This window comes from Anomaloglossus baeobatrachus, chromosome 1, assembly GCF_048569485.1.
Source record: "Anomaloglossus baeobatrachus isolate aAnoBae1 chromosome 1, aAnoBae1.hap1, whole genome shotgun sequence".
Lineage (NCBI taxonomy): Eukaryota > Metazoa > Chordata > Amphibia > Anura > Aromobatidae > Anomaloglossus > Anomaloglossus baeobatrachus.
This window is the reverse complement of record NC_134353.1, coordinates 155959538-155983617: the sequence shown is the minus strand read 5'-3', so window position 1 is coordinate 155983617 and position 24080 is coordinate 155959538. Positions and strand designations below refer to the sequence as shown.

At 44.6% G+C, this 24080-nt stretch overlaps 1 protein-coding gene across 1 annotated transcript in view; it reads left to right on the top strand.

Annotated features, from left to right (window-relative positions):
- WWC2 (WW and C2 domain containing 2) overlaps positions 1-24080 on the top strand; it is a 205606-nt gene that overhangs the window by 149392 nt on the left and 32134 nt on the right. Inside the window, exons 12-15 of the mRNA XM_075347159.1 lie at positions 9758-9881; positions 12672-12743; positions 16902-16985; positions 18899-19091. Of these exons, the coding sequence (XP_075203274.1) occupies positions 9758-9881; positions 12672-12743; positions 16902-16985; positions 18899-19091 (473 nt within the window). The remainder of the gene's footprint in view (positions 1-9757; positions 9882-12671; positions 12744-16901; positions 16986-18898; positions 19092-24080) is intronic.

Genomic DNA, 24080 nt, shown 5'->3' with positions numbered 1-24080 from the left:
TATATAATTTAGTGCTGTGTCCTAGTCGGTCTTACTTTCAGGCTACAACATTAGGTGGCACTAAACCTCAAGTGCCAGTGCTGGACCTGCCCGAGGCTGAGCAGATACATCATTATTGTAGTGTCCACAGTGTTTGTTACTAATCTTCTGAACATTAGGCCTAAGCCACACGGCGAGAAAATCGGTGCGAGTGGAGTCTGATAAAACATTGCATTCACTCGGACCAATTCTAGCCAGCGCACATGAGCGATTATTTTCTCAGCCCTAATCGGACCGAGAAAACAATCGCAGCACACCGTGGTACACCGCGCGTGCAGAGCGAGAATCGCAATAGCTGGCTACTGAGGAGAGGGGGAGATAAATCCCTCACTCCCCTCCTCCGTGCTGGCCGGCCCGCCCCTCGCAGCAGAGGTCAGCTTGCACAGTCGGACCTCAGTGGCAGTGACACTAGCATGACACTCGCTCCTGCTGTGCTGCCAGCGCGAGCAGAGTGTCATGCGAGCATCGCAGTATTGCCCCGTGTGGCCCCGGCCTTAGCAGAGCAGTGTCTGTTGTCTGTGTAGACGCGGTGACTACGGTATAGCATTAACTTGCACCTTTTATCAGACATGCATGTAGGTAGCTGGAAATAGGGGAAATATCTGGGGAAAAAAGGAGATTATAGGGAACTGCAATTTTCTTTAGTGGTACTACTCGCCACCTTAAAACAGTTGTGCTGCACAGAGTAGGGGAAGATAGTTATGCTGGAAGTTACCTGAGCACAGCTCTGCTGCACAGAGTAGGGGAAGATAGTTATGCCGTAAATTACCTGAACACAGCTCTGCTGTACAGAGCAGGGGAAGATAGTTATGCCGTAAATTACCTGAACACAGCTCTGCTGTACAGAGTAGGGGAAGATAGTTATGCCGTAAATTACCTGAACACAGCTCTGCTGTACAGAGCAGGGGAAGATAGTTATGCCGTAAATTACCTGAACACAGCTCTGCTGTACAGAGTAGGGGAAGATAGTTATGCCGTAAATTACCTGAACACAGCTCTGCTGTACAGAGTAGGGGAAGATAGTTATGCCGTAAATTACCTGAACACAGCTCTGCTGTACAGAGCAGGGGAAGATAGTTATGCCGTAAATTACCTGAACACAGCTCTGCTGTACAGAGTAGGGGAAGATAGTTATGCCGTAAATTACCTGAACACAGCTCTGCTGTACAGAGTAGGGGAAGATAGTTATGCTGGAAGTTACCTGAGCAAAGCTGTGCTGTACAGAGCAGGGGAAGATAGTTATGCCGTAAATTACCTGAACACAGCTCTGCTGTACAGAGTAGGGGAAGATAGTTATGCTGGAAGTGAAAAATATTGAAGTCTGATCTATAGTGACCTGATTTACTGAGCATTCAGACTAAAGGACGTTCCTGAATTTTGATAAGCCTGAACACCCCTGTGTAATTATGCCAGTATTGGACATGCTTGTTGTGTTTTCTGACTAGATATGGATCATTTGTTGCTTTTCGAACGAACTATAAAGTTTCTATTCTCAAGTCTCATTGAAATTTGAGTAAGCCACTGTGGAAATTACTATAAATGCCTATAGATTCGCTTTTAACTTCATTTAGGAAAAAGAGCTATCTCCGTAATCCTGAGTTGTACCCTGCCCTCCTCACATTTATTTCACTTCCAATGTTTGCTTATATTATTAGAGGCAGGTTGGCTAAACCTCCTGATTTTAGTGACATTGGCGTGGTATAGTTTAGGGCAGGGGTCCCCAAACCTGTGGCTCATGGACCCGTGAGGTGTGGTTCACAACTGTCTTCCAGCTTGTTGCATTGGCACCAGGTCCATCAAATGGCTGTGAAGAGCAGGTCTCCAAATGGTGACTCTTTAGAGTAGCCCCATGTAGAAGAGCAGATCTGAATGGGGGTAAGGTAGGAACCCCTAGATATTGGTATACTACCTCGGGGTGATTTCTGTGGAAAGGTTTTGGCATTCATTATACAATTAATGGGGTTCCTGGATGTCACTACTGTGAAGGGATCGTAATCTGGATGTGGCTCGTGACCCTCCCTCAAAGCAGAATGGGGCTCTCCAGGCCAGAAAGGTTGGGGACCTCTGGTTTAGGGTGTAAAGACTGTGACCTGACACAACATTGCAGTGGAAGGACGAATCATCATGTCAGATTTTAAAGTCCCGGGTCCTTTCTTCTCATCAGTTGCTGGGAGAAGTGGACAGCTTGGTCTTCTTTCCTGGAGCCTGGCATGCATATCTATAGGGGAACCAGGAAATATAGTCTGCCAAACAAAGGCTTAGTCTGACAGCCATAGAAGGTGCATAGGCAGATTTCACACATTGCATCGCTGTTTTGAGCTCCTATCATTTCTAGTGACATATTGTACTATTTTTGTTTTATATAATCCTCCCGTTGTTGTGACATTCATTAGTTATCTTGCATTGCATAAAATGTTTGGAATATTTCTAATGGCAAATTGCAGTTGCGCCATTGAGTCTCCTATTTCGGTCGCCCACTTTTTATGCCTTTTATAAACAGCTTTGTGGGCGACTCCATAGCTCCTTCCTTTGAGTACATAGAAATGCAGTATGTCTGGGCTGTTTAAGATCTCGTAGGTCTGTCATTTAGATTTGCCCATCTAATGATCTAATTAGAGAGGAAATATCCGAGGTATGGGGTGTTATGCAAATACAAACAAGCGGAGACTGGGAGACAGAGGTTGTTAGCGATTCTCGCCTGCTAAGCCGCAGTTTTGAAAACCTGGATCACTTTGAGACTGAAAAAAAAATTGCAGCTTGATTCCTTATTGAAAGGGCCCCCTACTGCATGGAAACGGTGTGAATTTAATACTTCAGCTTATTTGGGATAATTTGTGTCTTCACACACAAAAACCCAGGCCGTTTACGAGAGATGGTATCCTGTGTCGCTCTGCCATCTAGTGGTCACCACGAAGAGATGGAGCTTCCAGAATGTCCGAGCAGCACAAACCTGTACAGTGTAGCGTTTGTGCGTCCCCAACCGATCACCCCAACCAATCCGATATTAATCATTCATATTGTATAGTCGTGAACAAAGGTTTTCAGACTCACAGTTTGCTGCTGCAGCGTTTTCTAGATAATTGTCAATTGTATTTTAGTAGGCATAGAAACATCTAGCATTTCTTACGTTTTTCAACTTATATTGACAAGTACATAAGTTTTATGTTAATATTCCATATTGACAATGTTGATACTTATTTTTTAAATTTTCTGCCCTCCACCCCGTGGTGCAGTTATTAACTTCTGGGCCAAGTCCTGATTGATGGCAATCCATTTTTACCTATTTCACCTTGTCTATGTTTTTGTTTTATCCACTAAAGCGGGCTTTACACGCTACAATTTATTTAACGATGTGTCGGCGTGGTCACGTAAATGACGCACATCTAGCATCGTTGGTTAAATTGTAGCGTGTGAAATCTCTGTGCGATTGCGATTGAACCTCAAAACGTTGATCACATGCACGTCTTTCAATTCCTAAAAATTGAACGTCGGGTTGTTCAATGTTCCCGAGGTATCACATATCGCAGTGTGTGACACCCCGGGAACGATGAACTGCAGCTTACCTACGTCCCTCGGCTCCCGCCGGCGGCTATGCGGAAGGAAGGAGGTGGGCGGTATATTTACGTCCCGCTCATCTCCGCCCCTCCGCTTCTATTGGCCGGCTGCCGTGTGACGCCGACCGTCCCTCCCACTCCAGGAAGTGGATGTTCGCCGCCCACATCGAGGTCGTATGGACGGGTAAGTACGTGTGACGGCAAATAATCGTTTGTGCGGCTCGTGTAACAAATTGCACGAGCCGCACAAACTATGGGGGCGTATGTGATCGCATACGAGATCGCACACGCAATTGTAATGTGTAAAGCAGGCTTTACTTTTGATGATTGATTACAGGTTCACAATGGGATTTTAAGGTCCAGTCACACTAAGCAACTTACCAGCGATCCCAACAACGATAGGGATCGCTGGTAAGTTGCTAGGAGGTTGCTGGTGAGATGTCACACTGCGACGCTCCAGCGATCCCACCAGCAACCTGACCTGGCAGGGATCGCTGGAGCGTGGCTACACGAGTTGCTGGTGAGCTCACCAGCAACCAGTGACCAGCCACACGTGCAGAGAGCAGGGAGCAGCGCACACTGAGCGCTGGCTCCTTGCTCTCCTAGTTACAGCACACATCGGGTTAATTACCCGATGTGTGCTGTAGCTACATGTGCACAGAGCAGGGAGCAGCGCACACTGCTTAGCGCTGGCTCCCTGCTCTCCTAGCTACAGCACACATCGGGTTAATTAACCCGATGTGTCCTGCAGCTACATGTGCACAGAGCAGGAGCCGGCACTGACAGTGATAGCGGCGGAGGCTGGTAACAAAGGTAAATATCGGGTAACCAAGGACAGGGCTTCTTGGTTACCCGATGTTTACATTGGTTACCAGCCTCCGCAGAAGCCGGCTCCTGCTGCCTGCACATTTAGTTGTTGCTGTCACACACAGCGATCTGTGCTTCACAGCGGGACAGCAACAACTAAAAAATGGCCCAGGACATTCAGCAACAACCAACGACCTCACAGCAGGGGCCAGGTTGTTGCTGGATGTCACACACAGCAACATCGCTAGCAACGTCACAAAAGTTGTTCGTTAGCAGCGATGTTGCTAGCGATGTTGCTTAGTGTGACGGGGCCTTAAGACCTGGGGGCCTTCCTGGTAGTGGATCCTAAATTTCAATGTGTTGTTCACCTGGTAATTTAGGTATCACTTTTTCCCTGTGACCTGGTCTCCATCATGCTGCAAAGCATTGTTCATTATGATCCTTGGGAGAAGTTGTTCTTGGAGGAGGTTTATATACCATTCTTTATTCATGGCAGTGTTCTTAGGCAAAATTGTCAGGAAGCCCACCTCCTTGGATGAAAGCAACCACATATGAAGGTCTCAGGATGCTTTATTGTTGATATGATGCTGACCTTATTACAGCACTCGCCTTTTCTTCGCTGTACAATCATCCTTCCAGATGTCCCAGACTTTATCAGAGAAAATAATTTGGCACAAGTTTGATCCTTGTACTTCCTGTAGAATGTCCTTCTGCCTTGAAGTTTTTCTTAGGCTGCTTTCTCACTTGCGTTCAGCGCAATCCGCCGCTATGGAGAATAGCGCAGCCCGTTAACGTACTGCGCTATTCTCCATAGACTTGTATTGATGACGCACTGTAATGCAAGTGTACGTGTTGCATCCGCTGGACGACTCAGTCGTTATTTTGACGCAGCGTCGGGCGGAGGGAACGTAGCATGTAACGTTTTTTGGGTCGTTAAAATAACGCACCTTGACGGATTCCGTTAGAATCCGCCAAGGTATCTTATGATTGTCTATGGTGCTTGATTCCACCACCGTGAGCTAACCGGCAGAATCCGCTGACTGATTCCGTCAGGTTCTACTGAGCATGCTCGGCATGTCCAGCAGAACGATCTAAATAGTTTAAAATCACTCCTGGTCTCTCACTCTGTCGGTCAGTCTCTCCCTCCCACCCCCTCTCTCATACTCACCAATCACGGGCGCCGCGCTCCACGGCTGTCACACTGCTCTGGCAGCTTTTCCTCTTTTGAAAATGCCGGCCGCTCATTATTCCATCTAGTATTCCCTGCTTCCCCCGTCCACCGGTGCCTATGATTGGTTGCAGTCAGACCCGCCCCCACGCTGAGTGACAGCTGTCTCACTGCAACCAATCACAGCTGTCAGTGGGCGGGTCTATGTAGTGCGGTAGAATAAATAAATAAAAAATAAAAACTGCATGCGGTCAATTTTGATACCAGCCAAGATAAAGCCACACGGCTGAAGGCTGGTATTCTCAGGATGGGGAGCCCCACGTTATGGGGAGCCCCCAGCCTAAAAATATTAGCCTGCAGCCGCCCGGAATTGCCGCATCCGTTAGATGCGACAGTCCCGGGACTCTACCCGACTCATTTCGAATCGCCTTGGTGCAGTGGCAATCGGAGTAATAAGGAGTTAATGGCAGCAGCCCATAGCTGCCACCAAGTCCTAGGTTGATCATGACAGGCGTCTGAGACCCCCCCCACGATTAACCTGTAAGTGAAAGTAAATAAACACAAACACCCAAAAAAATCCTTTATTTGGAATAAAAGACAAACACCCTCTTTCACCACTTTATTAATCCCCAAATACCCCTCCAGGTCCGGTGTAATCCACACGATGTCCCACGACGCATCCAGCTCTGCTACATGAAGCTTACAGTAGCGGCAGTAGAACACGACCGCTCTCTATTAGCTCCATGCAGCAACTGAAATGAGCCGCGTGATCAGCTGTGCCCTCATTCAGGTTACCCGCGGCCACCGCTCTCAGGTGGAGAACTTCAGCTGTGGCCACGAGTTACCTGAGTGACGGCACCACTGATCCCGCGGCTCACTGCGGTCACTCGGGATTTGCAGTGGCCAAAATCCAATGAGGGCAATGTAACGGCTGGATAAATCACGGCCAGTGTCCGTGAAATACAATGGCAGATAGTCTGTCACAGAAGGCTGCATTCGTGTCATGGGTATGTTGAGCACAACAGACAGTCCTGTAGTTTCCGACTTTAGAAGGTTGCAGCATTTGGCTACACAAGCTGGTCTCTGACTTTCCCTCTTTCCTTGCTTGGGGTTTATCCCTAAAGTTTTCTTTAGGACCCGGATATCGTCAGCACTACCCTTTGTGTCTTTAAATACCCTCATCCCCCCTTAGGGTACCGTCACACTTTAGCGACACAGCAGCGATCCCACCAGCGATCTGACCTGGTCAGGATCGCTGCTGCGTCGCTACATGGTCGCTGGTGAGCTGTCAAACAGACAGATCTCACCAGCGACCAGTGACCAGCCCCCAGCCAGCAGCGACGTGCAAGCGACGCTGCGCTTGCACGGAGCCGGCGTCTGGAAGCTGCGGACACTGGTAACTAAGGTAAACATCGGGTATGGTTACCCGATGTTTACCTTAGTTACCAGCGCGCACCGCTTAGCTTAGCGTGTGCAGGGAGCAGGAGCCGGCACTGGCAGCGTGAGAGCTGCGGAGGCTGGTAACGCAGGTAAATATCGGGTAACCACCTTGGTTACCCGATGTTTACCTTGGTTACAGCTTACCGCAGAGCTCCTGCTCCCTGCACATTCAGGATTGTTGCTCTCTCGCTGTCACACACAGCGATGTGTGCTCATCAGCGGGAGAGCAACAATAAAAAAACGAACCAGGGCTGTGTCTAACGAGCAGCGATCTCACAGCAGGGGCCAGATCGCTGCTCAGTGTCACACACAGCGAGATCGCTAATGAGGTCACTGCTGCGTCACAAAAAACGTGACTCAGCAGCGATCTCAGTAGCGATCTCGCTGTGTGTGAATTACCCCTTACTATGTGCTGGTGATTAGTCTAATACCCTTAAAAAGTCTTTAGTGCTAGCAGTTAGTTTATATTTATCTAGAGAATCTTTGTTGTTGTAGTTCCTCTCCTTGAGTCGTCTGGAGAGAAGTTGTTTATTTCCCCATGTGTGTATTCCCTGTGTGTTCAATTAGAGCTTAGCGGCAGAAGGGGGGCCCTTCACACTTCATTTATTGGCTTGTGTGTGAGGTGTGGAGGAGGAGTAGGGATGGAGGCGAAGCTGGGGTGGAGTCTCAAGGTGGCCCCAAAATTATGCCAGTCAGGGGCCCTGAAATTCCTAGTGGCAGCCCTGCTAGGGCCTATTTTGGGGTCAGGTATCCGGCTCAGCGCATAGGTGCGGAACCTATCTAGGCTGGTGAGGGAAGCCAGTAGTAGGTTTGGTCAGGGGTCACCATCTCCCCCTTCCCTAGACACAAGGTTTCCCTTCCCTTTCACCGTTCACTTGGGCTGTTCCCGTACCTAGCGTGACAACTGGGGTCTCCTGCTTCCATAGCAATTGTTATTTTGTATAGTATAGACAGTATATTAGCATACTTGGCTCTAGAGGGTGTAAATCCGTAGACATGCATAGCGCAGTCGTGTCACTGCTATAACTATCTCTTGTGTACAGAATCTGCACCATTACAAGGTGTTCATACATGGATCCTCCTTCACTGCCAATACATGAAGACAGGCTACCGTTGGTAAGACGTAAGTTATAGTGACTGTGAAGTCCTCCCAGAGTCCGCGTCTGTCATTGCCAGAGTTTCAGAACGGCTAAACATATTCCTCTGGGTAATCAATAAATCATGTCACCACCTTCAGCCCATCACACGGGGACATATAAAAAGCTTCTTTATCATTGAAAGGGAGAAAAATCAGCATTCTTCTGTTATACCTTAAAAAGGACATTCCGCAATCAAATCGGCAATCTAAAGGCAGGGAACTTTAAACATCTTAACAAGATGTAAGGGCTGCGCTCAGAAGGGAGCACAGTGCATTTCCACGCACTTTCTTGCTGGTGGATGAAAGCCCTTCTTGGAATGTCAGAATTGCGTCTTTAAATAAAGACTTTTGGCACACTGCGGGGGACCAGCCTGTGAATGTGGGTTACAGATGAAAAGAAACGAGGTGCGGCACATGGTGGAATAAAGTTATTGGGAAAATAAAGGCTTCTTTTGACGAGTGTAGATGTAACCAACGGGGAGGTTTTTTGAGTGTTTGTGTTTTTAAATAAAATGAGAATCCTCTTTAATGGTTTAAAAAGGATTTAAAAGAAAGTTGCTGAACTCCCAAAGCACTTAGAAAATAGTAATAGTAAAATATGTTCCCAGACTATTAGTTTCCATATTTTCCACAAGGTTTTATACATGTGCTTCCCTCATAATTTAGCTGGTCTTTCTTCATGCCATAGAAAAACAAAGCAAAACTGAAATTTTAGCTTGTGCATTGAACCTCTTGTGATTGTGGTCACGCACCCCAAGCCTTAGGTGGATCCCGAAACCCAATGCATAACCCTTAACTTCAGTTACGACCAAGACTTTGATTGTCTGAAGTCTTTTGCATGTTTCAAGCTTCATATCTCCTCCCATATTCCATTTCTTGACAAGTTTGCAGTCTTTGGGCTTCTGTCAAAAATTGTGTGGTGGTCTTGCATGTAGGCCTGGCTCTGGTTGCTCATTAAATGAGGTATTCCCATTGTTGGGATAGATCGTCACTAGTGATGAGAAAGCACTAACCTGCTTGGGTGCTCATTACTCATAACACGCATTTTGACGCTCGGATGGGCTCAACTCGTTTACCGAGCATAATGGAAGTCTATAGGGAACTCAAGCAATTTTCTTCCGGAAAAATGGTTGAGTTCCCCATAGACTTTCATGCTTGTTCATCACTATGTTTGGTACTTGTAACGAACAGTTGAATACTCGGATGAGCATGACTCGAGTTCCTGAGTATAATGAAAGTCTATGGGGAACTCAAGCAATTTTCTTCCGGAAAAATGGTTGAGTTCCCCATAGACTTTCATTATACTCAGGTACTTGAGTCATGCTCGAGTCATGCCCATCCGAGTGTTCAACTGTTCGTTACAAGTACCGAACATAGTGATGAACGAGCACTACCAACCATCACATAATGATCTTTGGTGGTATCATCTGTGACCCACACAAATATTAAGAATGAAGGAGAAGCACTGCAGTGCTCAAATAGAGGACAGTACCGCTTTAATGTTGCTCCAAGTTTCTCCCAGTCTATATGGTTAACTATAATTCTTAGGAGATCCGCTAACAAACTTGCTTAAGTGAGACCTTTATGTACTTGTGTTATTTTTCTCTACAGATGTTGACTTTACAAGAAAGTCTGCAGGTGACATCCAGGAAGGGAAGACGGCCTGTGTTTCTGCTGCAGTGTCTGACGAGTCTGTTGCGGGTGATAGTGGTGTATATGAAGCATGCATAAAGCCGTAAGTGAAGGCTTTCGAGGAGAAGGGAATATACTCGTTTAACGAGTAACCGTCATTGTGTTCTTTTTTTTTTTCCCCCCATAAATCAATAGTTCATGTGATAAGAAGACATTTTTTAATATATTTTATTAGAGCAATCTGTGTTTTTCTCCTCCAGGATGCAGGACTGATCATTCATTCTCAAAATTCTCAATTCACAGGTTAAATTTTTCTTCAGTCAATACAGATTTTCCTATTACTGAGATAGATAGCAGTTGGTGCTCATAAAGCTTTATGGAAAACTGTAAGGGCCTGTGCACATGTTTTTTTGTTGTTTTTTTCTTTCAAAAATCTACACCAAAGTCTCCATGCCTATCCTGAAGCCAGCAAAGTCTGGGATTTCTCAAGTGCTGTGCGCACATTATTTTTTTTTTTTTCCTTGAAAATTTGGTGCAGAAAAAAAATCTGCAGTATGTCAATTGTTGGGGCGTTTTTTTTCGTGTTTTTTTTTTTTTTTTTTCTCTTAGCCCTTCCAGCCATTGCCTTCACAAAAAAAAAAACTCATGGAAAATAACTCACCACAACCGCATGCGTTTTTAATGCTTTTTTCGGTCAGAAGGTGCAGAAAAATTCTGCACCAAATCGGCAGTGCACATAGCCTAAGGGGGCTTTACACATTGCGACATTACTACTGATATATCGTCGGGGTCACGTCGTTAGTGACACACATCCGACGCCGGTAGCGACATCGCAATGTGTAAAGCCTAGGTGCGACGATGAACGAGCGCAAAAGTGACAAATCGCTGATTTGTGTCACGTCGTTCATTTTCATAATGTCACTCCTGCTGCAGATACGATGTTGTCTGTCGTTCCTGCAGCACCACACATCACTGTGTGTGAAGCCGCAGGAACGACAAATATCTCCTTACCTGCCTCCACCAGCTATGCGGAAGGAAGGAGGTGGGCGGGATGTTGCGTCCTGCTCATCTCCGCCCCTCCGCTGCTATTGGCCGGCCATTTGGTAACGTCCCTGTGACGCCAAACACACTTCCCCCTTTAAGGAGGGATTGTTCGGCGATCACAGCGACGTCGCCGAGCAAGTATGTGCGTGTGACGCTGCCGTAGCGATAATGTACGCTACGGCAGCAAACACCATATATCGCATGTACGATGGGGGCATGTGCTATCACGCTCGACATCGCTAGCCGATGCTAGCGATATCGCAGCCGATGCTAGCGATATCGCAGCGTGTAAAGCCCGCCTAACAGTCGTTTCTGGAGAACTCTCAGCAGAATGTCTGTCGGCCTCTAGCCCCTCCCCTTCCTCCATAGAATTCTAAAAGCTCCAACTGCCATCTCCTATTTAATTAATGGTAAAATCTGTCTTCACTCAATTCACTGGTAAAACCTGTATTCAGTGAAGATCAGTCCTAATGGAAACATAAGCAGATTTCTCTGATGAGCTATATTACAAAGTTTCTTATTTTCATTTGTACTATTGATTCATGAAAATGACTGCTAATCTTTAAGAATGATAGACTAGGGAAAAAAAGCACAGATAGGGTCTTACCAGATATATAAAAGGGCAATGTGTAGTGCATACACTCACCTTATGTGGTTGTGAGGGTCACAAACACCAGAGATAGCATATAAATAATGGCGGCTGCCGCAGCCCCATGTGGATAAGTCTCCAAAGCTGGAGAGTGGGTGTTTTGCTTGTCCATCCGTTTTCTATGATTTTCGGCATGATTACTAATTAAAAATGATTGTACGAATACTCATCTGCTGATTATAAGCCCATCTTATCTTGGATGGGCCTTAACTGACCCTTGGAAGAAAAAAAATTTCATAACCAAAACCAACACCAGATTGTTACCAAAATAGAGCAGAAGATATGTCAAATGCTTTCACCATTCTTAAAGATTAGTCAAAGCTGGAGAGAAGCGGTTAACTCCACGCTGTCACCAAAGAAGATGAAAAATTGTTGATTAACTAGTAATTATTTTATTCCATAGGTCTACGCGTTTCGAGATATAGGACCTCTTCCTCAGGACCAAAAAAAAAATCAACAATTGTTTATTTTTTGGTCCTGAGGAAGAGGTCCTATATCTTGAAACGCATAAACCTATGGATAAAATAATTACTAGTCAACAATTTTTTTTTCATCATCTTTGGCGACAGCGTGGCATTAACCCCTTCTCCTCTCCAGCTTCTTTAAGAATGGTGAAAGCATTTGATATATCTTCTGCTCTATTTTGGTAACAATCTGGTGTTGGTTTTGGTTATGAAAAATGTTTTCTTCCAAGGGTCAGTTAAGGCCCATCCAGATGGGCTTATAATCAGCAGATGAGTATTCGTACAATCCTTTCAATTAGTAATCATGCCGAAAATCACAGAATACGGATGGACAAGCAAAACACCCACTTATTAGGTCATCGTATAGTTTGTGCTGCTGGAAAATTCATTGTTTTCAGCAGCACATCCTCCGTGTAGAGAGGGAATGTGCTGCTGAAATCTTATTAACAATGATTCTATTTCGTCCAGCTTTCGATGCGACAAACCAGGACCCATAGACTTCTATACAACTAACTGACACTTATTAGATGGAAATCGCACCATTTAAACAGGCTTTTATTACATCCCCTCATCTTTATAAAACCTTAGAGAAACTGATGGGAGATCTGTTATTGACTTTCCAGAAATTACTTGTCCTTGTAGTTCATCAGTTTGTCTGATATTTTTCTTCATTGTGCTACTATGAGTAACTTTGGCCTTTGGTTAGATTTTATGGCATTCTGTATTTGTTTCCCAGGCCTTGTGAAGATGCTGCATTTATTGAAGATTATCCAGTGCTCGGGGCAGCGGAGGTGCAGTTATCTCTTAGGTGAGCGCCACAATGTTTGGATTAAAAAAAAAGAAAGTTTCATGTCTGTCTTATTCCTCATTTGAGAACAAATCACAAGTATTCTATTTACCACCTACTTCTGGATACTTATAGATAGATCTAAATTATGTACTTGGTAATTGTCTACTCCATGGGGTGCACAACATGATTTTTGGTTCAAGGGCTACATTGTCATACTGAACTAATCCCAAGAATAGTGATAAAAATAAGGGCACACTGAGACAAAAGAAAAAAGGTGAGCTATAAATATAGACAAAAAGGTAGAAAGGTATATTGGCATCTAGAAGTCTGTGACAGCAGAACATATAAATATGGCGAGCTATAGAGTGAAAAAGTAGTACATAGTACAAGGAAAAAAGGGGTATAGTACAAAGCAAAAGGAAAAAAAAAATTGCATATGATTTATAAACTGTATTTACAAGTAATTTACATTAGCAAGATAAAGTACAATAGAAATAAACCTAGTTTTCATCAGAAATCCTGAGAGATGCGGCAGTGCTGCAAACCAGTGTGATCCTGAGCCAAACAATAGGGGTTACTTGGTATGCATATAATGTAATGATAGCTCTAAGGGGCACTTTGCACACTACGACATCGCAGGCCGATGCTGCGATGCCGAGTGCGATAGTGCCCGCCCCCGTCGCAGCAGCGATATGTGGTGATAGCTGGCGTTGCGAAAGTTATCGCTACGCCAGCTTCACACACACACTCACCTGCCGTGCGACGTCCCTGTGGCCGGCGACCCGCCTCCTTGTTAAGGGGGCGGGTCGTGCGGCGTCACTGCGACGTCACACGGCAGGCGGCGAATCAGAGCGGAGGGGCGGAGATGAGCAGGATGTAAACATCCTGCCCACCTCCTTCCTTCCGCATATCCTACGGAAGCCGCAGTGAGGCCGGTAGGAGACGTTCCTCGCTCCTGCGACTTCACACACAGCGATGTGTGCTGCCGCAGGAGCGAGGAACAACATCGGACCATTGCGTCAGCGTAATTATGAATTACGCCGACGCTATACCGATGATACGATTACGACGCTTTTGCGCTCGTTAATCGTATCATCCAGCCTTTACACACTGCGATGTCGCATGCGATGCCGGAAGTGCGTCATTTTCAATTTGACCCCACCGACATCGCACCTGCGATGTCGCAGTGTGCAAAGTGCCCCTAAGTGTGATCAAATGGATAGTAATGCCGAAGGATGTATAGCAGAGCTGCCTAATCATACAAACATAAAACCAATGTAATGTATACATAACTGGACAAGAACCAGCAGCATTACAGTGGGTACGGAAAGTATTCAGACCCCTTTAAATTTTTCATTCTTTGTTTCATTGCAGCCATTTGGTAAATTCAAAAAAGTTCATTTTTTTTCTCATTAATGCACACTCTGCACCCCATCTTGACAGAAAAAAAACAGAAATGTAGAAATTTTTCCAGATTTATTAAACAAGAAAAACTGAAATATCACATAGTCAGAAGTATTCAGACCCTTTGCTCAGTATTTAGTAGAAGCACCCTTTTGAGCTAGTGCAGCCATGAGTCTTCTTGGGAATGATGCAACAAGTTTTTCACACCTGGATTTGGGGATCCTCTGCCATTCTTCCTTGCAGATCCTCTCCAGTTCCGTCAGGTTGGATGGTGAATGTTCGTGGATGCCATTTTCAGGTGTGACTGTGCCAGTCAAGAATGGTCACAGAGTTGTTTTGAAGCCACTCCTTTGTTATTTTAGCTGTCTGCTTAGGGTCATTGTCTGGTTGGAAGGTGAACCTTTGGCCTAGTCTGAGGTCCAGAGCACTCTGGAAGAGGTTTTCTCCAGGATATTTCTCTAATTGGCCACATTCATATTTCCTTCAACTGCAACCAGTTGTCCTGTCCCTGCAGCTGAAAAACACCCCCATAGCATGATGCTGCCACCACCATGTTTCACTGTTGGGATTGTATTGGGCAGGTGATGAGCAGTGCCTGGTTTTCTCCACACATACCACTTAAAATTATCACCAAAAAGTTCTATCTTTGTTTCATCAGGCCAGAGAATCTTATTTCTCATAGTCTGGGAGTCCTTTGTGGTTTTTTTGCAAACTCTATGCTGGCTTTCATATGTCTTGTACTGAGGAGAGGCTTCCATTGGGCTACTCTGCCATAAAGGCCCGACTGGTGGAGGGCTCAAGTTGACTTTGTGGAACTTTCTCCCATCTCCCTACTGCATCTCTGGAGCTCAGCCACAGTGATCTTGGGGTTCTTCTTTACCTCTCTCACCAAGGCTCTTCTCCCACACTTGCTCAGTTTGGCTGGACTGACAGGTCTAGGAAGAGTTCTGGTGGTCCCAAACTTCTTCCATTTATGGATTATGGAGGCCACTGTGCTCTTAGGAACCTTAAGTACGGCAGAAATTCTTTGTTACTCTGGCCAGATCTGTGCCTTGCCACAATTCTGTCTCTGAGCTTCTTGGGCAGTTCCTTTGACCTCATGATTCTCATTTGGTCTGACATGCACTGTGAGGTCTTTTATAAATAGGTGTGTGTCTTTCCAAATCAAGTCCTATCAGTTTAGTTAAACACAGCTGGGCTCCAATAGAATAATCTCAAGGAGGATCACAAGGAAATGGACAGCATGTGACTTAAATATGATTGTCTGAGCAAAGGGTCTGAATACTTATGACCATGTGATATTTCAGTTTTTCTTGTTTAATAAATTTGCAACAATTTCTACTGTTCTGGTTTTTTTTTTCTGTCAAGATGGGGTGCAGAGGGTTCATTAATGAGAAAAAAAATGAACTTTTTTTGAATTTACCAAATGGCTGCAATGAAACAAAGAGTGAAAAATTTAAAGGGGTCTGAATACTTTCCATACCCACTGTACATGAGTGGCATGATAAAAATAGAGAATAAACTAGTAGTACCTGTCAGGAAAGTCAGGCAAGGAATAGACTACTGCAGGGCAGAGGCAGTGACCCAGGGCTGGATGCAGTGCCGGGAAGGAGACCGGCAGAGTGAGTCTAGGAATAATACTTGGAAATACAGTGTATAAATCATGCACAATTTTTTTTTCCCTTTTTGCTTTGTACTATACCCCTTTTTTTTCTTTTGCCATGTACTACTTTTTCACTCTGTAGTACACCATATTTATATGCTCTTCTGTCACAGAATTAGTGTATGTTTCAGGAAGGTTTCTTTGAAACTGAAATGTCACGTTGTCGTACACCATTTTTGCCACATTAAAATTATTAACTCACTTGTGCATAATTTGAGTGCTGGATTCTGTTTTCTTTGTACTACAGTGTTGGATCCTATGTGAGCACTTCACCATACCAGGAGTGCCGTATTTTGTATTTGAACAGATAAAAATAAGGGCATTACCTTCTACAATACGTATATGCCATAAATATCTGACAGAGCAGCCTTTACTTTCAGGACTCCAGCCTCCATCGATCAGCACTCTAAGGGTGCGCTTTCACAGTTTTTCATGAGGATTTCTAAATAGATTCCATTCTTTAATTCACATCAGAAATCAATACTCTTTGGCACCGATTCATCAAGACTGGTGCTTTTCACCCCAGTTTTGATCGGGAGACCTGCTGGTGTTAGGCACTCTTGATTCATTAAGAGGTTTATGCCTCTTAATGAATCAGGAGCATCTAAATATTGGCATCTGTGACTGGAGTCAGATTTGTAGCATATCAAACACCGCCACTCTCATGAATCTGATGAGTGAGGTTAATAAAAGCCCCTCCCGCTTTGTCGGAACTGGGCGAAAATGGTGAATGGCAAGTCACAAAATTTTAGCCATCTCGGCTATCTCTTCCACTTGAATGCTGACCTCCAAGTGCGCAATCCAATCGGCAGTCCGAAATCAGACATGCCCAATCGACAAAGGCTGGCACCCCCATACACCTCATACAAATTTTCTCCAAACCTCTTGATATCAGTGGTATATGTGGGTGCTTTGAAGTCCATTTTGTTCCAAAACCAAAGGTTGCTTCAGCGAGAGGTAGACCTTCATCCCGTATTGACTCTTCAGCTGCTTCTCACCAACACTTAGTACGGGCCTCCGAGTTAGAGAAAGATTCAGGTAGACTATCACCAAAATTCAAATTATTTTGTTTCTGTACCATTTGAGAAGTTCCCTTCTTATTTCTTTAGATATGATCCAGGAAATTCCAGCTTTGTGATAATTATTGGAGAGCTGAGGAATCATCCTTCTCGAGTCCAGTACTGCTCCAGAGTGTAAGTATACAGATCCAGGCTTGTCTTCTCCTGGCTGGCAAACAGCACTCTAACGAAATGTATTCTTTCACATGTATTACAATGGAAAGTTAATTTTTCTTCCAGATTTTACTTTTAAATAATAGGTATATGTAATATATATATGAGACAAGGAAATAAAACCAGTGTGGTCCACTAGGACCACAAAAACTTAATAATGTAGTTTGAGTCATTCACGGCTCAGTTTGACTATAGAGGCGGCATCTGTTCGCTTTGACTACTTCTTCAACAACCTTCAGAAAAGGAGCAAGTGCGTTCTCTTCATGAGCAGAGTTGAAGGAAAAAAATCCTCTCAAGTACTAAGTGCTTTGTGTTGCGTTGGATATCCAAGTTCAAAGGGTGGAAAGCATATACAATGGAGACTGCTGTTATGGTTGATGTCTGATTTATCTCTTTCATCTTAGTATTGCCTTTCTTGATTGCAGCTACACATGCTTTTTTCTTGGGGATTAAAAGTCTTGTAAGCACTTTTAAGCATATAAAAGTAATAGGAACTGAAAAAGACAATTTATATTTCTTAACCACGTCTTTATTTACGTGGTTGGGGGAGCCTTGCTGTGATAGCAGGACCTTTTATGAAGCCCAGATGTTTAGATTTCTACCTTTTTGTATTTTTCTTTGCGGCATATAGGCAGGAGTTAATTAGTAATATGTGTAATAATTTCTACAAATATGTAATTTCTATGAGATATTTCAAGACCTCCTTGCCTACGGCACACTCAGCTGTGCACTCCGTGCAACTAGACGAGAAATAAACTGGAATAGTCAATCGATGAGGGACTCTATCATCTGTTCTTTTGATATTTGATAAAGGGTTAAAGCTGGAATAAATCTGGAAATAAAATCCAAATTAATATTCGCATATTGCAAATGTGTATTGTGTCCAGTCATTATGAATAGATTAAAAAGCAGGTACCTTGCAATCCTAATCAGGGATTGACGGCTAAATCCAGAATAAGCAAATATTCTAATGACTAAAGTTGAAGTTATTCTGAATATTTTCTCACGAAACTACCTAGCAATCTCCTCCGCTCTTCCTGCTCGGTATCATGTTGCCTGCAGATTGGATATTTTCAGCAGGGCAGGTTCCCTTTTAATGGTTATAGTTGCATTAATGCATGTACATTTGGAGGTTTAGCAATTCTAGGATATTTACTCGTGAAAAATCTATTGTAAGCTGAAAGGGGTAGTCTCAATTTATTTGTTGTAATTAGACAGCACCAAAATAAGCAAGTTTGCGATTGGCTTGCTTTTTCTGCTCTCATTTTCCTGCAATGGGAACTTTTACGTTTCATAGAGTACAACTTGTTTCCATGGAGCTTGGTCAACTAGAGCCTGCTTTTACCCAGGACGTGTGAAGTTACCTGCTTACCTCACTGTCACTCTTTTTCAGTTCCCACCTATCACTAGTATCCAGCATCTGCTGCTGTTAGAGCAGTTCTCCAAATCAAGGCTCTGACTGTCCTGAGCTGTGTGCTTGTTCAAATGCCCTGTTATCTCGATTTGTAAATCAAATAATGGTAGTGTAGGCTCCAGAATAAACCACTGATACCTAAATATGTTAAAGTAGAATTAGTGCTCCGCTTTATAGTTCTGTTAATATTACAGAACGTCTGCTCACAAAAGCTGTCATTCAAGGAGGAGAGCCCGCCCCACCAGATGCCAGGCAGCGAGAAGACTGTCAGGACACTGCATAGCTTTGAGCTGATCAAGCAGCAACATGAAATTACGCCCTTTAAAATTAGTGCACTACCGTTGGAAATCTTATCACTACGGATGTAACGCCAGTTCTCTCTACCAGTTGTTGATGGTGCACTGCAATAAAAATAGGGAGATTCTCGCTAAAGTCATTTATTTTTCTCCCCTTCATACAGCTATATCCGGATTGCTATTCTCCCATCTTCAAACGACATCAGCTGCCTCTTTAGGACCAAAGTACAGCCGGCCACCGAGTCTGTATTGTTTAATGAACTGTTCAGAGTGTCCATTTCACAAAGCGTTCTGCAGCAGAAGACTCTGAGACTGGACGTGTGCTCGGCTGGAAGAAGCCATCAAGAGGAATGCTTGGTATATGACTTGTATATCTTCTTGCGTTGCTTGGCCTCTTAGTGTTTTCTCGCTCTCACCAAGAGCCCTTGAAATGTATTACTCCTCGAGTGGATTTCTGTTTATGTATCTGTAGCTTCAGCGACTGTCAGCGTGACACTGCCGGAGGGTAAATATTAGAGACGTGGTGAAAGCAAACTGTTTAATCAAGTATCATTTAACGGAGCGAACAAAAATTGATTGAACTGCACGGCGGCGTTTCTTAATCAGGAGGGTGTTCATTCCAATATACAATGAAATCAGCACTTATAGAAATTGTCATTCATTACATGCTGCTCATTGACAAGAATGGAAATGACTGCTGGGCTGCACTGCATAAATATAAATGTACTTGGGGAATGTTTAGTAACATTGCCAACATATTGCCAGTGCCGCTTTGTATATTTCCTATCTATAGAGAAACCCTGTTATATACAAATATCGGTTTTGGCAGTAGTGTCCCGTAGGATAGTGCCCTTGTTCTCTCTGCTTACACCTTCTGTATACCAACTTTCTTCACTTCTCGTCCTTTTTCATATTCCACTTAGAGATAATAACACCACGTTGTAAGTAACACATCCTCTATATGGAGGAAAGTATTTAGCCTAGCTTCTTCTTCTTAAAAGGAATATAATTGGGGTTTTTTGCCCTATATAAAGCAGCATGATGTAGGGGCAGAGACCTTTATTCCAGCGATGTGTCTGCTATAGCTCTGCTAGTCTTCTCAATGACAAGCTATACAGTCCTCAATATTCATGACATCTGGCTATCCCATCCTCACCACTGATTAACTGTTTTATCTCTATACTATACATAGGCTAAGAGCTGCCAATCATTATTGAGAGCGGGGTTAGGCAGCTCATTATTGAGAGTACTAGCAGAGCTGCAACTGTCATATTATCAAATGAGCCCTGTAGATGACGCAACCTGGAAATCATGATCTGTGTTCCTTTTTATCATGTTGCTCTGAGATTGAAAAGGATAAACCTGGTGACCGATTCTGTTTTAAAGAGAAGCAATAATCAGAAAATGACCTATGGTTAAAAGCATGCAGCGTGGTAAATGTGTTGTGGAATTTTTCGCAATGTTTATTTTGTTTTACATTTCACAATCTGTATTAAAAAATAGAAATCTTGCACTTTTCACACTCAGCACCTGGACTTTCTTAGAAATGAATTTTCTTTTGCTTCGGGCAACAACACATGTATATTAGCCACAATATCAGACCCTGACTCTATTGAAGCCTCTAATGAGCATGTGCAAAGGTCCTTGTGAAGGGAGGGGAAGTGTAATCCTAGGACTTTGCGTTGTCAGCTTTTCATAGAGGTGTAAGGCCTAAGCCACACGGCATGAAAATCGGTGCGAGTGGATTGCGATAAAAAAATCGCATTCTACTCGGATCAATATTAGCCTATGTGCCAGCACACATGAGTGATTATTTTCTCACCCTAATCAGACCGAGAAAACAATGGCAGCATGCTGCGACTGTAATGCGATCCTGGTTTCTGTCGCACCCATTCCAGTCTGTGGGGCGAGAGAAAAATCACACTGCACTCGCGGTACACCGGTGTACCGCAAGAGCAGGGTGAGAATGGCAATAGCCAGCTACGGAGGAGAGTGTGAAATAAATCCCTCCCTCCCCTCCGCAGCGCCGGCCGGCACCCCGCAGCTGAGGACCGCTCGCACTATCGGGCCTCAGTCGCAGGGACACTCGCATGACACTCGGCTTTGCTGTACTGCCAGCGTGAGCAAAGTGTCATGCGAGAAGATCGCAGTAATCACCATGTGGCCCTGGCCTAATTCTACCGCTGATCAGAAGTCTTGCTCTTCCTATAAAGACAGGGAGTATCGGCCTTTCTCGCTACAGATTTTATTTTTTTAATAAGGTTTGTAATAGGAAAAAGAAACATTGCCAAAATTTTTATAAAAATACATGTAACATAAAAACCTGATTTAAACAATAGATCATTTTCTTATGACCTTTATGGCAGTAGAGCTTCTGTGGGAAACTGTGTTGACAATTAGTTTCTGCCAGGGCCCAAATAATGAGTTAGTGTTTTACATATAAATAATGGTGTCTGCATGATATTGGTGACAATATGGCAGTATAATATTCCAGTCAGCATAGATAGTAAACCGTAGCCAGCACAAACGCATACATTTACCCTACATACAGTATATACGACCTTCATGAGAAGAATACTTGCCTTTCCGTGAATTTCTCATGATTGATTAGGTCATCATGACAAGTTCCTCCACTGGCTGCCGCCCTCATCTCAGATACAGAGGGCCTAAATATCGCTAAAAACAGTAATGCAAAATAATTTTCAAGGGTGGACATCATATCCGTGAGCTCTAGATTGTCAAGCGTATAGAAGTCAGGAAGGACATGTATGTATGTCGACCAACAGGCTTTCAGGTTTGTTTTTTTTAAGTGACCATATTTTCCCACTTGTGGCCGACTTATAGCCAGGTTTAGACATAAATTTGATACTTTATTTTTAGTGCAGGAGGCAAAATGATTAATATAAACAGAATTTTTGGGATGGCAAGTGATTATTAGGGTATGTGCACACGTTGCTTTTTTTTCCGCGCGGAAAAAAACGCACCCTCTGGCAGAGGGGAGAATAGTAAACAATGCTTTTTGAGAAACAACGCATCGAAAATGCATGCGTTTTTCATGCGGTTTTCATGCGGTTTTCATGCGTTTTTTTAGGTGCGTTTTTTAAGACTTGGGTACCTATACGTCAGAAAACCCCCACAAGTGACCCCATTTTGGAATCTGCACCCCTCAAGGATTTTATTCAGGAGTATATTAATCATTTTGAATCCACAGCTACTTCCCCCAAAATGTAGCTGTAGCAACAATATTCTCACTGTTGGGCTATGTGGCCATGATCCAGCGACACGGCGTCTAGTACCCAGTGTCAGCCTTCCTGCAGAGATGTGAGTGTTTCCCACGGGAGAACGCAGCTGCCCATGCCCACGATTTGTGTTCAGGCTGCTGTGGAGCTCTATGCTACCTGCAGAGAACACTCATCTACGCAGCATAAATTGACATGCTGAGGCTCGGGAAGCTGCGCCACCGGTCGGTTTATGCTGCGGAGAAAAGAAACACAGTGGGCATGAGATATCTAAAAATCCTTCCACTGTGCTTCTACTGCACAACGCAGCGTCATGGACGCAGGGAAAACACTCTGCGCCCAAAACGCTGCAAACCCCGATTGTGGGCATCCAGCCTAAAAAGCGTTAATGGAGGTCAAATATATATACAACGTCCCACCCCCCCCCCCTGCATATTCTAAGCTGGCACCTTTAGTACCTTTCATGTGGCACTAAAGGGTGCCTAGCCTAGTTTTTATCACAAAAACAAAAAAAAAAAATGGCGTGGGGTCCCCCCTATTTTTGATAGCCAGTCAGGGTAAAGCAGACAGCTGTAGCCTGCAAACCACAGCTGGCAGCTTCATCTTGTCTGGTGATCAATTTGGAGGGCTCCCCAGGTTTTTTTTTTTTTTTATTTATAAATAAAAATAATTAAAAAAAATAACATGGGGTCCCCCCAAATTAGATCACCAGCCAAGGAGAAGCTGACAGCTGAGGTCTGGTATTCTCAGGGTGGGAAGAGCCATGGTTATTGGACTCTTCCCAGCCTAAAAATAGCAGGCCACAGCCGCCCCAGAAGTGGCGCATCCATTAGATGCGCCAATCCTGGCGCTTCGCCCCAACTCATCCCGCGCCCTGGTCACCTGGCATCAAGCCCAGCAATTAGTGATGTCACGGCGTCTATCAGACACCCGACATAACTAATCGACAGTAAACAAAAGCAAAAAAAGACAACAAAAATTTTTTTATTAGAAAAAACACTCCCCAAATCATTCCCTTGTTCTCCAATTTAATAAAAAAAAATGGGTCCGCAGAAATCCATTTGGATGTCCCACGTCGGCTCTGGACCTTCTAGAATATGGGGGCACGTTCAGGGAACGTATCCCCCATTTTCTAGGAGGGCAGACCCTCCATTTGAGGAGAGTGGGTGCAAAAATCTGCACCCACTCTCCCCGGGTCACAGCTGCAGAGTGCCGAGCAGCCAGCACAGCTCACACTGAACACAGTGCTGGCTGTCAGCTGCTCGGAACATGTGACCGGCCGGCGTCTGCTGTGAAGGAGGAGGGAGCCGCGGGGGATCAGCGCTGCGACCGGACAGGTATGTATGACACCGGGGGGAATTTGGGTGAACGGGCAGGGCCTGGGTGCATTTTTCTGTCGCATGTCTCAAGGCACATGCGACAGATAACATAGTAGCAGGGCGGCCGGTGCGCTACTGTGCGCGCGGCCATGTTGGATTTTCGGGAGGGGGGTCGGTGCGGGCACTTTGGCGACACCAGGGGCTTTCCTGAACTTTGCCAGGAAGTGAGGTCAACAGGAAACCTCTTGACCTCACTTCCAGGTAAATGCCTGCGTTCTGGCGTGCCGACAAAGCCCGCGGACCGCAACAAAAAAGCAGGTCCATGCGGTGTAGCTGCGTTCTGACCCCACATCATTGATTTCAATGGGGGAGAGAACGCAGCCACAACGCACAAAAGAAGTGACATGCTGCTTTTCTTTCCGCACCGATTTTTGGCATCAAAAACGCTGCGTTTAGAAACGCAGCGTGTGCACTGATTTTTCAGCTTTCCCATACACTTTGCTGGGAAAGCTGAACGCATGCAATTTGCCACTGAAACGCTGCGGTTCAAAACGCAGCGTTTCCGCGGTAAAAAACGCAACGTGTGCACACAGCCTTACTAGAAATGAGCGGACTCTCGGAAACCCTGCTAATTTTTTTTTTTTTTAAAAATCCGGTTTCGTTCCGGAATCCAGTACCCGTATAAGTCTATGGGAACCAGAATCCAGCGATTTTAAAAAATGTTGGTGGAAGGGATGGGACCACAAGCGGTGTACTCACCGAAGCTTTGTGTCATGGCGGGCCACTGC